Source organism: Anneissia japonica, unplaced genomic scaffold (genome assembly GCF_011630105.1).
Source record: "Anneissia japonica isolate Jap-2015-1 unplaced genomic scaffold, ASM1163010v1 scaffold288112_len223158_cov157, whole genome shotgun sequence".
NCBI classification, from domain to species: domain Eukaryota; kingdom Metazoa; phylum Echinodermata; class Crinoidea; order Comatulida; family Comatulidae; genus Anneissia; species Anneissia japonica.
The window spans coordinates 184172-200328 of record NW_022745085.1 but is presented as its reverse complement, the minus strand read 5'-3'; the positions used below and the strand labels follow the sequence as shown (position 1 = coordinate 200328).

Genomic DNA, 16157 nt, shown 5'->3' with positions numbered 1-16157 from the left:
TTTTTTTTTTTTTTTTTTTTTGGCGCTTCATATTGACTAATGGTGATGTGATGATGATGAATTTTACTAAAAGTGTCATTTCTGGCCATCTAGAGGTACTATTTCTTCAAATTTTCTCACCTCAGCTCCAACCATGGTGGGGCTGAGGTGGGTGTCGACTCACAAAATGCCCTCCCCCTCCACCTTTCAGAACAGATCTGTGTCCTTCCATGGGTATGACATTAAACTCCATCGAGTCGGCTCCTGATGTATGTCTTAGTGACTGCTGTTTGTTTTTAGGATGTGATCTGGTTTTTCATGTCCATTTTTCGTGATTATGACTTCTGGATAAAGAATTCTTGGTTCAAGGTCCCCACCCCTTCATTTTTTAAGGAAAAAAAAGAAAAATATATTCAAATTGAAGTGCGAGAGTGTAATTTCCGGCCGTCTAGAGATGCCCTACTCATAAATTTTCTTACCTCAGCCCCAACCGTGGTGGGGCTGAGGAGAGTGGTTCCTCAGTCTGTGAATGTCCCTCCCAGCTGGTTTACCTCTCTTTCGAATTCCTGGATCTGCCACTGTTGATTTATTATATAATTATTTTTGCACTTATTTATAATGCGTCTATTGCAATTTTCACTTTATCCTTTCAAACAGTCCTAAGATCGTTCAGATTGCGCTACTTCACAGGGGGATTCGCCCCCACCCTCCTTTGACCCCGCCGGGGTCCTACGTAATTCGCATAACGGCTACCCCCCTTTCAAAATCCTGGCTACGTCCCTGTCAGGGGGTGGGGTGTCTCCGTCTCATATCCTCTTTGTTATAATAATAACAACATTAACAGCATCATCTTAAGAAAATGCCCCGGTTCGCTGAGAAGGTTTTGACTTTAAAAAATTCATTGTTAGATCCCTTGAAACCCAGCCGGCCCGGGCCCTCTTTCTAAAAATAAAGATAAACAAAGCAAATTATATTCCAATTTATGTCTAAGAGGTTAATCATAAACTTCGTTACTGCAGCCCCATCCATGGTGGGGCTGAAGTGTTCTAGATTCTCCTTCTCCAAAAGTCCCTCCCTGGGCCCCAATATTCTTTTTTAATTTCCAGATGCTTTTACTTTGATGATTTTATAATAAATATGCACAAAAAAAAATCAGCAATGATGCCAAAAGTATAACCGTTTGATTGTAAACTTATTTGCATAATGAGCAAATTGTGGGATCTGTGTATTAATCAATCAACATGTCAAATGATATATACTAGAAAACAAGAAAACCTGCGATTTAGGCCCATAAGATTAATGGTAAATACCAATATATTACAATATTCTAATTAGTTTAATTATTAATATTTAACCATAAACCTATTACTCTAATATCTGTGTGCAATAACAGACCGATCCACAGGATTTTAACCATTTTAATCATTCCTATAATTGATAGTGTACTGAGTTTTTGCACTATTTTGTATAAAATACACAAGTTACAATAATAATATGAATTCAACAATATTTAATAATATCACCTGATCAGTATATTTACGTCATTTTCAATCTGCTAATTGCTTTCATATTTTTTTATGTTAAGGATAAATCTTGTTTTTTTAATGACGGTTGAATATTACCATTTGACAAATAACAAAAATAGTACGTTTTTACAGGAGCATTGGGGTTTGCTGTTTTTGGAGAAGATGGTGTGGACGGAAACTTAGGTTTTATTGACCAGCAATTTGCTCTGCAGTTTGTCAGGGACAACATTGGCAATTTTGGTGGTGACTCTGATAAGGTGCGTGCATTAGAAAACTGCTTCCATGATCTGAAACTTGTCTGACAGTACATGCGATAGGCTATCTTAACTGTTTTGTGTGGGTAAACTAGGACTTGAGCGAAAAGAAACAATCATCGGATGCATTGATATTATCTGGTAGGCCTACTAGTTAGGGCATTTATAATGCGCCTCTTCCTTGCGGTTATAAAGCGCAGTTCCTTTCCCTGGTCATTGGGTCCACATGCTAAGTGTTGCAGCTGGTAATCAGCGCAGGAGCAGGCAACCCCACCGGGTACCCATTTATACTCCTGGGTGGAGAGAAGCAACGCAATAAAGTGACTTGCTTAAGGACGCAAGCGAAATGCACAGGGAGGGATTGAAACCCCGACCTCGAGGTTGGGAAACCAAACCGTTCCCGCTGCGCCAAACCGCTTCTTACATATTATGAGCATGGAAATAGTAGTGGCGCCAGTGTGGTACGGGGAAAGCTCCCTCGCCCGACACCGATTTAATAACATTATGGCATGTTTCGTTGTTATGATACAGTAAAAGATGGCATGTTTGTTTGTATATTGATATATAGTTAAAGATGGCATTTCGGTACACCACGCCATAGTTCTGAAAGAACTATTGTTTAATAGAGAATACCTCAACGTTTCGACTGAGTTGCGTCAATCGTCATTAGGAGAAAAATATCTGGATTTATCTCTGATATTATTTATGAAATAAAGACATTCTTTAACAAAACAAATAGTTCTTTCTATGGAAAACGTTGTGTCATTGTTTTTAACATCGTCCCTATTGGATTATTGATCTAATTAAATAATTGTGATAATTAGTATTTAATTCTTATTTTGTGTACTTTGTTATTAAGACACCGTAGAATAATCGTTGAAATAAATAAATTATTCCATCAGTGTGTGTTTCACATAATGCCATTTAACAAATTTCATATTAATTTTTATCTTAGGTGACGTTGTTTGGCCAGAGTGCTGGTGCTCAATCTGTCAGCCTTCATCTGGTCTCCAATTCCAGTAACCACCTCTTCCATCGTGCCATCATCCAGAGTAATCCATTCACTCTTCCTTTTAGAAAGCACACAAGTGCTTTGTATTTAAGTGATTACTTAGCTCTGTATCTATTGTGTCCTCTTAGAGATGTTGCCTGTATGCGGAGTTGTACTGCAGACGAAATCGTCAAAGCACAGATTAAAGCGGCGTCTAAAATACTCCCTGATGCGTATCATCTGCTACAACTGTTCGAAGCATGGGGCCCAACAGTCGGTGGAGATCTTATTCCATTGTCTCCTATGGATGCAGTGCGACAAGGCATGTTCCAGCACAAACCGCTAATTGTAGGGTCTCTAACCGAAGAGGGCAGGTTATTTGTCTATGAAGCTTTTAGTAGTAGGGTTTCAGTTTTGGAAAGTGTGGAGTTGTTACTTGCTTTATTTCGTCAGGATGCATATAGAGTTCTACTTCGATACGTCCCCGACCCACTAGAAGCTGACCATCGTAATTTACTCGCCCGATTGTTAACTGACTATGCATTTACGTGTTCTACGAGGAACATTACCAGAGAAATGGTAAAGCAAGGTGTGCCTGTCTTATATTCGTACATGTTTGATCACGCTTTTTCTTTTAAAGATGCATGGGGTAATTTTTCATTCTGCCGAGGGCACGTCTGCCACTCGTCTGATCTACCTTTTGTTTTCCACGATGCTACACTTGCCGGTTATAAATACACCAATTATGAGTTAAATCTCGCAGATGATATGGTTAAGTACTGGGCAAACTTTGCTCATTCTGGCGATCCAAACCAACAGTTGTCGAACAAAAGTAATTATCTGACAAAATGGCTACCCTATACATCGGCAGATGAATGGGCATATATGCACTTTAAAACACCATGGAGTAAAGTTGAAACAGATTTCCAAGAGAGAATTTGTGATTTCTGGGATACAATAGGTTATGAGTCGATACGTTTGTGTTAATAGTGGTCGATGTACCAAAACTCTGTTAACGGTATGCGGTGATCCCACATTAATGTCAATACCCAGAACTTATTTGTCTTATAGTCAATACCAATAGACACATTGTCCCGAAACGCAGTCTGGCGAGAATGTGAGAAGCAATTGAATAACAGATTTGGCAGAATACGAAAAAACGACGCGCAGTGTTTGGACATTGTTTATTTCTGCAGTTTTACTATTAAATTAACACAGCCAAAAATTGCAGGGCTAATCATTATTATCAGACCAAAATTAATAACAATTGTTGTGACGTCACTTTGATGACGTGAGCATTCACATTGACACACCTCAATCATGATACTACGTCACGAATTTGACGCATGTAAAAGCGTCTCCGCGCACGCCCTGCATTATCTGCTATGATGTTTTGCACAGTATTTTCTTTTGAAGTGAGTTGTGCGTACTATAATTATCAAGTGTATTTCTCTGTGTTTGCCTGTCATACTACATGTTCTTTTATAAAATCTATGCCTATTTTTTTTTTTTTTTATGTGACAATACGTGGTCTATAATAACAATCATGGCAAACCTTCCCTAATCTGTGGCCGTGACCAAAATTCTACAACAAATTGAAGACGCACGGCAATCTTCATAAATTCCACCTCCCCATACCACGCCTATTAAAATTTAATGTTCCGCACCCTCATTCAATACAATATACCGGGTGGCTCTTTTTGGTATAAACCAACTTCAATATGTCTGTCCCATCTTTTCCCACTCTAAAATGCGCCATGCTCTTTTATGCATTATCACACATCTTCCTCCCTCTAGTTCCGTTGCCTTTTGATCAAAAGAATAAGACGTTATTACATGTGGTCACTGTTGGCAAACCGGCTCATTTGCATCTTTTTGCATAGGGATTGCATAACCTTGCGGTACTGCAGTGTATTGTGCACAAACAGATGAATTCGATGCGACAGCATCCATCCAGAGGAACCCATTAGTGACAGACAAGCAGACATATTTTTTTTTAAGAAAGTAAGAAATTCGAACCACAACCTGTTTGACGGCCCGTACTGACACTTTGCCAACCCCACGTTCCACGTCTTGAGATGTGCGCCATCAGACTGCATGTGGTAGAGTTTAAATTATTATAAAATTATCACCTGGGATGTCTAGTATTGTGGGATATATAGATATGAAAGTAATAAACGAATTATTAATTAAAGTTATTAAATATATAATTTAATTAATTTTGTCGATAGATGTCTTTTTACTTGCCTAACATTACAGTACATCGATAGGATGCAATGATTTATGGTATGGCGCTTGGTTCTTAATAGGCGGCCCATGAAGTCATTGAATCTAGCCCTTGTGAAAAAAAGAGCAAATAGAAATAAAATTATATACGGTATTTGTTAAGGGTTTGCATGGCGAAGTAATAATATATATAATGTTGTTTGTTGAGAATGTCTCGACGTTTCGATTGAGTTGCTTCGATCGTCTTCAGGAGAATAATATCTGCAGAGAAACGTAATAAAATTAAAGTCATTTGATAAATGATTGTCCCACTATAAGTGAAAACAAAAACGCAACCCCCTATTAAAAAAAAAAAACCAATATATATTAATTAAACGAGAAATGTCTGTACTTTGAGGAAATTGGTTTTTTGTCCTTGTTAACAAAATGTCTATTTAATTGTAATTGTTGTTTTCAGTAAATTTAATATTATAAAATGTGAAAATAAAAAACACAACCCTTGTGCCATTTCCACTAACAACATTTACGTGTATGTTAGTGACAACATCACGTGTATGTTTAGTTTGTACGCTAGCTTGTCTTTACCACTGAGATCAAACAAAAATATTAATTTTCTATCAAATACCAAAGATTAAGTAAGTTCTAGCTAAGGAAATACCTGTTAGTTGAGTGTCAAGGTGTATATATATATATATATATATATATATATATGTGTGTGTGTGTGTGTGTGTGTGTGTGTGTGTGTGTGTGTGTGTGTGTGTGTGTGTGTGTGTGTGTGTGTGTGTGTGTGTGTGTGTGTGTGTGTGTGTGTGTGTGTGTGTGTGTGGGCTTCTGTGAACCCATACCAACCGATGACACACCTGTGAAGACACACCTGTTTAGAGATGACATACTCACAAGCGATGACGTCGCCAGTTCTCAAAATAGCTTTAAACAGTGAGAGCTCCCTCTATATACCACCTGGTGAAATATCTAAGTTCATAGACACACGTTGTGTGTTGTAAAAATAAGCAGCGGTATCTTGTGACATACTCGTACTCAGTTATGCAATGGCCTACTCAATGTTAGGGCTGTTGCTAAACATCCCTTGCTTACTCACAGATATAGCATTACACACATTTTTAACATAAAAAACGAAGATTATGTCACCACTTGTAAGGTATGTTTTCAATGTCATCGGTTGTAGCTCCTTCACATGTATGTGTGTGTTAAATGTTTATATAACTAACGTTTGTTATGCACAGAATGTAATTTCTTATTGTTTTTACATTCTTTTATGTTTACAGTACGCTAATATGTGTAGCACAACAAAAAGTAGAATTTGAAATTACCAAAAACATTATAACGAATTGCTTCATCACTCAGATATTAATGTTGGCCCGTGAGCTCAACTCAACTCAACTTTTAGCCCTTTAAAACAAATTAATTAAGAACCAGGGGTATAGACTCATGTTTAACAAAACCTATATAAAATATAATATTAAAAAATATATATATAATGTTGCTTCAACAATACTATGTAAGCCGATTGACTGAGTTATTTAGCCTATATAAATGGACATGTATAATACCCTAAGTTAAAGACAGTTCACCTAGATTTTAAGAAGTTTATGTTGATGAGAGGTTAACAGTACAGCATTTACAATATTGGGAGAGTGGTGTCATCTTGACTGTGAGGGTTTTGAGAACGCTTGAATTTAATTAACTGCTCATTTTAACATTTTAAATTACTTATTGTGCATTATCATCATCATCATCATCATTATCATCATCATCATCAACATCGCCGCCGCCACCACCACCGCCACCGCCACCACCACCACGTATAAGAGACAGCCACCACCACCATCACCACCATCGTCATCATCATCATCACCACTACCACCATCATCATCATCAACATCATCGCCGCCGCCGCCACCACCACCGCCACCGCCATCACCCCACCACCCTTATCACCACCATCGTCATCATCATCACCACCACCATCATCATCATCATCTTTATCATCATCACCATCATCATCATCATCATCATCATCATCATCATCATCATCATCATCATCATCATCATCATCAGCCAAGTCTGTACTGTTTACCATACTACAGTATTTCAAACAGACGAGCAGAAACTCTGTTTTTATCTCCAAGAAGATGCCATGACCATGGAATCTCTCAAATAATCAGTTTATGATGTACAGTATCGACATTTCTCCTTCCTTTCTATATCGGGGTGTATGGCTGGTAGCTATTGAATTTTTTTTTAATATAGTGTTAAAACAAGAAATATAAAAAGGGCATTACAAAATCCTAGCAAGTTGGTATAAAGAATAAGACTAAAGAACACTTATTATTTATAACTTCTTGATTCATGCATACCAGCAAAGTGTACTGAGGGTCATCTACACGGAACAAAGTACTACCAGCATCGATGGCCAATGGCATCGCATCGGCCGATTGTTTGGACATTGTTTGTCCTGAATTGGCCTAAGTTAAGCTCTCTTCACAACTATTGGGACAACATATTGTATTGTCTATAAGGAAAAGAACCATAATATCCTGTCAACACGTATTCAAGCAAATTCAATCATACATACAACAAACGAGAGATGTATACTATCGGGGACAAGCCTTGTTTGATGTGAAGTATTCAACTGTAATGATTAGAGCCCTTGATATTGCTATTGTATTCTTGGTAAAGTTATGAAATAATGTAATTGAAGATACCGTGTAATAAACATATAGACTTTAAATTTGGCATCAGATTACCATCAGACAAATTTCAGAAAGGCACTCATTACAAAATTTGATTTATATAATAATATAAATTTAATTTTAAAGACATTTATATTGTATTATATTTCTAGTATTATATCATTTGCACATCCGAACTTATTCAGTATTTAAACGGACACATAAAGAAATTATAATTAGAAACAATTTGTGTAGAAACCAACAGTATCTTCCTACAATTAAACATCACAGAGAGATGTGATAATGTGTGCAGAGATCTGCTTTTGTCATAACATCATAAATAATAAATTCACTGCAATTGATGAATATCTGGTTGTGTCTCTATTGAGATAGATTGCATTCCCTACCGTATGCATTCTAGTGCGACTAATATATTTGAAAAACAATATCTGTTTGTAATACGTACTGCTATTAAAATATGAATAAGAAGTATGACAATGCATTCTGTAATACCCGCTAAATCATATGCACACTTAAAGATTGCACAATATACTTGTTCTACGCGATTAACTGCGAATGTCATCCGATTTTATTACTCGATTTAGTGGTTTCTACACCCGCAAAAATCACCAACTCTTCCGTACACTTTAATTGACGTTTGTATCTGACGTACTAGAAGTGTTATTGTCAGTTGTTCAATGAAGTCGGCGATATAATCTTCTCACCATGATGTTCAGTACTTTAGCAGTTTGGTATATTTTTCTTAACTGTCCTGTTATCTCGATTTTTGCAAAAAGTGTGGGGCACGCAGAAACAGATTCGTGTCAGAGTTACACAGACCCTGTGTACACAAATTATGGCGCACTGCAAGGACTAGTATCAGAACGTTCACGGATATTTTACGGCATCCCTTATGCGATGCCACCGGTTGGGCAAAGGCGTTGGAAGGCTCCAGAAGAACCTCTGTCAATGGGTGAAAATACATTCTTGAGTATCAGTCAGCCACCGGCATGTCCGCAAGTTTGTGGAGACCCAATTGGTACCTGCCCAGAAGTGGTAATATAACTCATTTTTGTTATTAATCACACTCAATACAAAAGGACTTGCTAAATCACTGATTTCTATACTATAATAGCTGGATTGCTCATCGGCCAATCCTGGTACAGAAAAAAGTGAGGCCTCCGACGCCATGTTGGAGGGCCAAAGTGACGTACCAGTTTAGAAAAGTTTTTTGGCATTTGTTTAAATTACAGTTAAAAATAACGATTCTTGCAATACTTTTCAATAATAAATTTAAATTTAACGTAGGAATTTTATTTTCAAACCATCTAACCGCTAGATGCGACTGTTTATGCAGTTTCAAAAGTGCGAGCGAAGTCGCGTTATAGTGACGTCGATCCCTAACAACGCAAATAACTTTGCTTGCGCTTTCTTAAACTGCATATAAAGTCACATTAAGTAGATAGATGATCTAAAAAATAATCATTACCTTAAATTCAAATTTATTATTGAAAAGTTTTGCAAGAATATCGTTATTTTTAACAGTAATTTAAACAAGTGCTAAAAGAAACTTGTCTAAACTTATACGTCACTTAGGCTCTATAACTTGGCGTCGGTGGCCTCACTAAAACCAGCCAATGAACAATCCAGCTATTATAATAGAGAACAGGGCGCTAAATACGATACAGAAACAACAAGCTGGTACATTGAAACTAATTAACTTTAATTATTCTGATATGGCTTACATCTGTTCGTAGGTTTGAAAGTGATACCAGGCTTACTTATGATTCTTTCTTTAAAGCGTCATTGAAGCAGTCCTTATTTATGCCTTTTATTAAAAATTATAAAAATATTTGGACATGCTTTTGTTGCTAATTAAATTAGTCATCGCCACTGCTTTGTTTTTGTTTATTATTACGTCTTTTTGTTTGTCATACCAGTATAACTTTGTATTAGACTTTAATAGCGTGGAAACTCGATGTTTATATTAACGATTGTATTTTCGTGGGTATTTGTTTGTTCTTTTTGAGTAATGATACGTTACAGTACTGTAAACGTTTACTACTGCTGTAGTAAATATTTATTTCTGATGGGTGCCGCCAGGATTTGCCCGACTGCGGTGGAGAAGGGAATGTCCCTGACGAGAGCGTAAGAAACGGGCAGTGGTACGTTTCTTACGTACCACTGCCCGTTTCTTACGCTCTCGTCAGAAACGGGCAGTGGTACGTAAGAAACGGGCCAGAGGGCGGAGTCCACGGAATGACAATTAAGAATTTAAAAGGTTAATTTATTTAAGGGATTTTAGATTACAGCATTTTGAAAAAAATATTTAATTTTTTTCTTCCTGTCGAAATGATTTTCCCCCTGACTTGAGATTGGATTGTTTCCCGACGGGAGAGAGCTTCCCCCAATCCACCCACCTCCACTAGCGAAACCCATGATACATAATTATGATTGGATTAATTAAGGGAAAGCGTTCCAATTAAATCTGAAACAAAATTAATAAGTCTTATTTAACTTATCTTTCTAATAACACCAAAATAACACACACACACACACACGCAACCCCCTCCCCCACACACACATGCCAATATCAAACTCAATGTTTAATCCGTGTATTAACTTTTCACAAACCAATATTAATAGGCACTTTACCCAGCAGGACAAGAAGGCGCTTGGACGGTGGTTCTATGCTCATCAGAGCGATGAAGACCACAACAAACATTTGGGCGCTTAACCCGAATTGCCGTCCTCTTGCCTAAAGTGCCTATTATTATTATTATTATTATTTCTTTTTTTTTGAGTTTGATGAAGATTGCCTGTATTTGAACATATTCACTCCGCTCAATGTGAAAGAATCTGATAGCCTTCCAGTAATGATTTTTATTCACGGTGGAAACTTCGACCATGGTGGAGCTGCAACATTACTTTACGATGGACAGCATTTAGCAAACACAACAAATACAATAATGGTGGTGATTAACTATAGAGTGGGTAAGCTTCTGTATTTTGTAAATATTTTTGTCACCGACAAAAAGTGAGCATTAAAGAAATCAAGTAATATTATGTTTGTAGGAATCAAATTTTAAATAAAAGCAACCGCCCTTATAAATGACGTCAATCACCTACTCAAAACTCGGAATATAATTATCTGAGCGCCGCCTCAGAAACTCAAGATTTTAAACTCATGTATACCTTACTCTATACGTGAGCTAAATAACTCATTATAGTAACACAACAAAGATATATTTGAATTGTGATTTCATAAAGGACTTGTGCTATTTTATTTTCCAAGTAAATTTGATATTGATTCTGTTGACATGTAAACGTATTGACAACACTTTCCTTTGATTTCCAAGGCGCATTGGGTTTCTTGGTTGCCGACGGTATCGATGAAAGCCTGAATGGAAACTTTGCCATTTTAGACCAACGACTTGCATTTAAGTACGTCCAAGAAAATATTGCCGCATTTGGTGGTGACCCTAATTCGGTAAAAATATATTTTGTCTTTACCAACTATTTTGCAGTTACGTGCTCTGTATTGTGAAAAGTCTGACATTAGGCTTGCCGCCACCTTTCGGTCTAGTGCAGGCAGCAATTTATTTTTCGTAGGTAAGTTTGGTAAAATGTTAATGAATTATCCATAACGCTTCATATAGACCACATTTTGTGCATGCGCTACTTCCTAGTCTGTGAGCTCACTGGTCAGCCTGATATCAGCTCCTCTATCGCGATAGGACCTAGTTTTTTTTAGCCCTGGTATGGGCCTTGTATTTGAATCAATGGGGAAAAAAATATAACCAGTGATTGAATTGACTCAGTCAATTCTGAATTTTAATACATTAGCCTAAATTTATTATCCAGAACACAAAAAAAAAACATCAGGAAGAAAGAGGTGGAAGAGTTTAGAAGACTGGATTGATAGGCCTATACTGTTGAATGTTCAACAGCGGATTGAGGTAATTTCCACAGTCGTAGACTTCGCTCGATGCTGATACGAATAAATGATAGATAGCAGTGGCGGATATAGGGAAGTGAATAGGGTATCCAGTCTATAGAATTTACATAGGTTAGCCAACAAGATGTGTATAAGAGACAGGTTACAGCACTGTAAAAGTTTACTACTGCTGTAGTAAATATTTATTTCTGATGGGTGCCGCCAGGATTTGCCCGACTGCGGTGGAGAAGGGAATGTCCCTGACGAGAGCGTAAGAAACGGGCAGTTACGTTTCTTACGTACCACTGCCCGTTTCTTACGCTCTCGTCAGAAACGGGCAGTGGTACGTAAGAAACGGGCCAGAGGGCGGAGTCCACGGAATGACAATTAAGAATTTAAAAGGTTAATTTATTTAAGGGATTTTAGATTACAGCATTTTGAAAAAAATATTTAATTATATATATATATTGAAAACGGAATCAGCAAGTGTGAAAAAAATTACCCCAACCGGGATTTGAATAAAGCATTACCACAAACGATTTAGAGCTTATCTAAGCCTTATCTATTAACTAGCTATGCAGAATTTTAGGAAACTTCTCTGGAGACATTCAAACGTACCGTACCTGCTACTAAATACATCCTTGGTACTTCTTTATTCTTGTAGGTAACATTATTCGGTCAAAGTGCTGGAGCACAGTCAATTGCCATACATATGTCGTCACCAGACAGTGCCAACCTCTTCCATCGGTCTATCATGCAGAGCAATCCGTTCACACTGCCCTATCGTGATCGAGCAAGTGCCGTCGAAATTGGAGTGCAGTTAGCAGACGTCCTGGGTTGCATTCCCAGCGATATCGATTGCCTACGTTCTTGTTCATCTTATGACATATATGAAGCACAACTGGTGGTGGCAAGTAACGTCGATTACACAGACCTGCTACAGAATTTCGAATACTGGGGTCCCGTAATCGATGGCACTGAGATCGCTATGCACCCACTCGAAGCATATGCACAGAACAGCTTCCAAGACAAGCCAATGATTATAGGAGCTTTAAGTCAGGATGCGTTGCCATACGTTTATCAGTTACTGCCATTTGAAGTTCCAACAGCTTTGGCAAATACGATATTGTTTGGCCTCTTTGGTGCTAACGCGTTGAAAATATCGCTTCTCTATCCGTTCCAGCTGTTTGGTGGTGATCAGCGCGACGTTCTGACAGACATCACTACTGACTTAGTGTTTGCCTGTTCATCACGATATGCATTACTTAATGCTCAACAAAACGGACAGTCTGCTGTGTATATGTATGAATTCGCTCATGCAGTCTCCTTTGAGGAGGCCTGGGGCCCGGGAATGTCTTACTGTTATGGTAAGGTATGTCATGGCGGTGATCTACCCTTCATATTTCAAAATGCTGGAGAATTGGGCTATGTATATACAACTGAGGAATTGCTGCTATCTGATAGTATGATATACTATTGGACAAACTTTGCCCATACAGGGGATCCGAATAAAGTTGGGGAGAAATCCACGTCAAATTACAATCCAGAGTTCACAACGTGGCCTGAGTTTACCGTAGAAGATGGCATGGCCCAAATTCGTTTAGTTACACCCATTAACGAACAGCTAACTGACTATAAAACAGACAATTGTGACCTGTTTGATTCCATAGGCTATGATGTGACATACGGATTAGATATTGAAATTGTAAACGAAGTTGAGAGTTCTAAAGTGGGCAATACAAAATAAAATAACAATTAAATTAGCGATTTTTAATAATTTTGTAGCGAATATAGAATTCTTTGAAACAATTTTCAGTAAAACGTCTGCCAACAACAGAGGCAAGAATTTAAGTTTCTGTATGGAACTGACAGAGACAAAGTTTATTGTTAATATTATAATAATTTTAAATATACTCGTAGGCCTAGGGGATTTTTATTTTATGATATACAGTACGATCAATTTTATTTAAGCACTGTTTCTATCAGTATCAAATATGCTTGCATTGCAACGCAACACATCTGATTTCCTTATTAAGTTTCAACTACGTTCCGTTTGCGACGCAAACATATAAGATAGTTTCTGGCTTAACCTTTTAAAGGCATACCGGTATATTACTTGCTACGAAAGCAATAGGTTGCAAGTTAGAACCCTGCCGAGTGAAGTGTTTTTATTTTATTTTATTTTTTTTATTTATTTTAAATAAGCGACAGTGAACTTTTCCATTAAAGTTCTATGACTTAATACGAATATAACATCATTATTTCCTTTCGTGAGTGTATTATATTCATATAAGTAAGATTTATTTACATATATGCAGTATATAAATATAGGCCTATATATATAACGGGTTTATATATATATGTGTATATATATAGCCTATATATACAAATGCAGTAATGCATCTAATAAAGTATATAACATTTATGAACGACATGTTTCGACGTATCATCCCACGTCATCATCATAATATCGCTTATGCTACTAGCAGTTTAAATATTATCGGTCAGATATAAGACAAAACAAGCAAACATTAAGGTAAGTCATGTATATAGAGGTTAGGAATACTATGGTAAGTCATGTATATAGGAATTAGAATGAGAGAGTGATATTTTAATGAGTTGTTTGTTGAACTTTACAAGAACATTTATCCAAGTGGTTCACAACCTCCAAGATTTTATGGACTTCCTAAGTTACATAAGTGTAGACTTCCTAATGCCATTCCAAAATTTCGTCCTATTGTCTCATCTACTAATACCTATAATTACAACCTTGCCAAATATCTTTGCAAAATATTAAGTCCTAATTTACTGTCTGACTATATTGCTATTGACACATTTGCTTTTGTTAAAGAAATTAACAGTATAGATACCTTAAGTAAATTTATAGTATCGTACAATGTTGAAAGCTTCAACATCCCATTAAACGATTCAATTTCATTAGCTATTGATTATATCCTCACAAATAATACTGATTGTAAATTATCTAGGGAAGATCTTAAGAAGCTCTTTATGTTTTGTACCTCTAAAACTCTTTTTGATAATGAATTTTATGACCAAATCGATGGAGTCTCAATGGGCTCTCCACTGGGACCAGTCCTAGCTAACCTTTTCATGAAACACCATGAATAATCCTGGATAAACCCTCATGCACCCGTTTTTTTTTTAACCGACGTTATGTCGATGATGTGTTTTGTTTATTTAATTCACGATGCGGACAATTTTTTTTCGATTTTTAAAATTCACAACACCCATCATTTCATTTCATTATTTATTTGGTCATTTACAAAAACAACAAAAAGAGATCGGCTAAAAAAAAAAATTAAAAAAAGCTAAAATTTGGGGAGACTAGGGACAACCAGAGTGAACCAAATCACTGTAGCAAAGCCGGTTTACCCAACCCCAAATTCAGCAACACATTAAAAGATCAAACATTACAGCGAATCCAAATACAAAGAAACCTTAGTACAATTAGATTCACATGGAAAAGGAGTATTAACAAAAAATTACTCTTTCTTGACATTATTTTAGATAACTCGGTTCATAACTCATTAATAACCTCAGTCTATCATAAAAAAAAACGTATACCGGTTTGTTAATAAATTTCATAGCTAAATTCGGACTTCTACGCACTCTAATAGACCTTATTCAAAATTAACAACACATGGTTGGGTTTTCATAACGATTAAAAGAAACTTGTACTTACTTTACAAAAAAAATATTGTTATCCGATTTCATTAAGTAATAAAACAAAACATAACTATCTGAACAGAAAATTATCGCCCACCATTTTGGATATTTCTAAAACACAAACACAACTTTCTTATTTCAAGTTACCCTATACACAATTATCAAATATTGTCAACGAAAAATCAACGTTATGGTAAAAATTATTGCTCTAACATAATGTCAAACTTACTTTCAAATCATTTAAATTGTCAATTTTTTTTTAATGTAAAAGACTGTCCCAACTAATCTCGAGCCCGTATTGTCTACAAATTCATCTTGGCGCGAAGTGTGTATTTTAATTTTTTGATATAGCAAACGTACCAGTAATGTCGGGCGTAATTTGGACCGACGCCATCACAAGACTAGTGATTAATCTGTGGAGGATAAGAGACAGTATATATATGTGTGTGTGTGTGTGTGTGTGTGTGTCTGTGTGTCTGTGTGTGTATGACTAATCAATAAGTTAATAATAATTACCTCCTTGATTATAAGAAGTCGTCTTCACAATTTTACATAGCGCCCTCTACTATCTCTAACCATAACAGGAAACCTGAACTATTAGCCAATCAAAACAGCCGGATGATTTTTTGCCTTAGTGGCAACCACTTTTATGATGAATTATTACAATGGGCGGTTGGGGAAGCTGCTACGATTCGAACACACTGTAAACATGTGGTCAGAGTTCGAATCCTATGTTGTTCATTGACCTGTTATCCTCGTGAAATAAACTAACCTTGCTTTTGTCTCCATCTATTCACTAGATCATAAATAAGTAGACCTACCCCCTAAGGTTGTATAGGATACAAATGTATTTACTCTTAAATG

At 36.7% G+C, this 16157-nt stretch overlaps 2 protein-coding genes across 2 annotated transcripts in view; both read left to right on the top strand.

The window, feature by feature from the left end:
• Window positions 1–5377, top strand: part of LOC117119915 (cAMP-regulated D2 protein-like) — a 14297-nt gene extending 8920 nt beyond the window's left edge. The window contains exons 2-3 of the mRNA XM_033264894.1: window positions 1638–1762; window positions 2715–5377. Coding sequence (XP_033120785.1) covers window positions 1638–1762; window positions 2715–3737 — 1148 coding nt within the window. The 3' untranslated portion in view covers window positions 3738–5377. The remainder of the gene's footprint in view (window positions 1–1637; window positions 1763–2714) is intronic.
• A 2931-nt stretch (window positions 5378–8308) lies between these two features.
• Window positions 8309–13854, top strand: LOC117119917 (cAMP-regulated D2 protein-like). The gene is made up of 4 exons (XM_033264896.1): window positions 8309–8725; window positions 10474–10663; window positions 11029–11159; window positions 12271–13854. Exons 1-4 carry the CDS (start codon window positions 8396–8398, stop codon window positions 13351–13353), a joined length of 1734 nt encoding a protein of 577 aa, XP_033120787.1. The 5' UTR covers window positions 8309–8395; the 3' UTR covers window positions 13354–13854.
• The last annotated feature ends 2303 nt before the right edge of the window (window positions 13855–16157 follow it).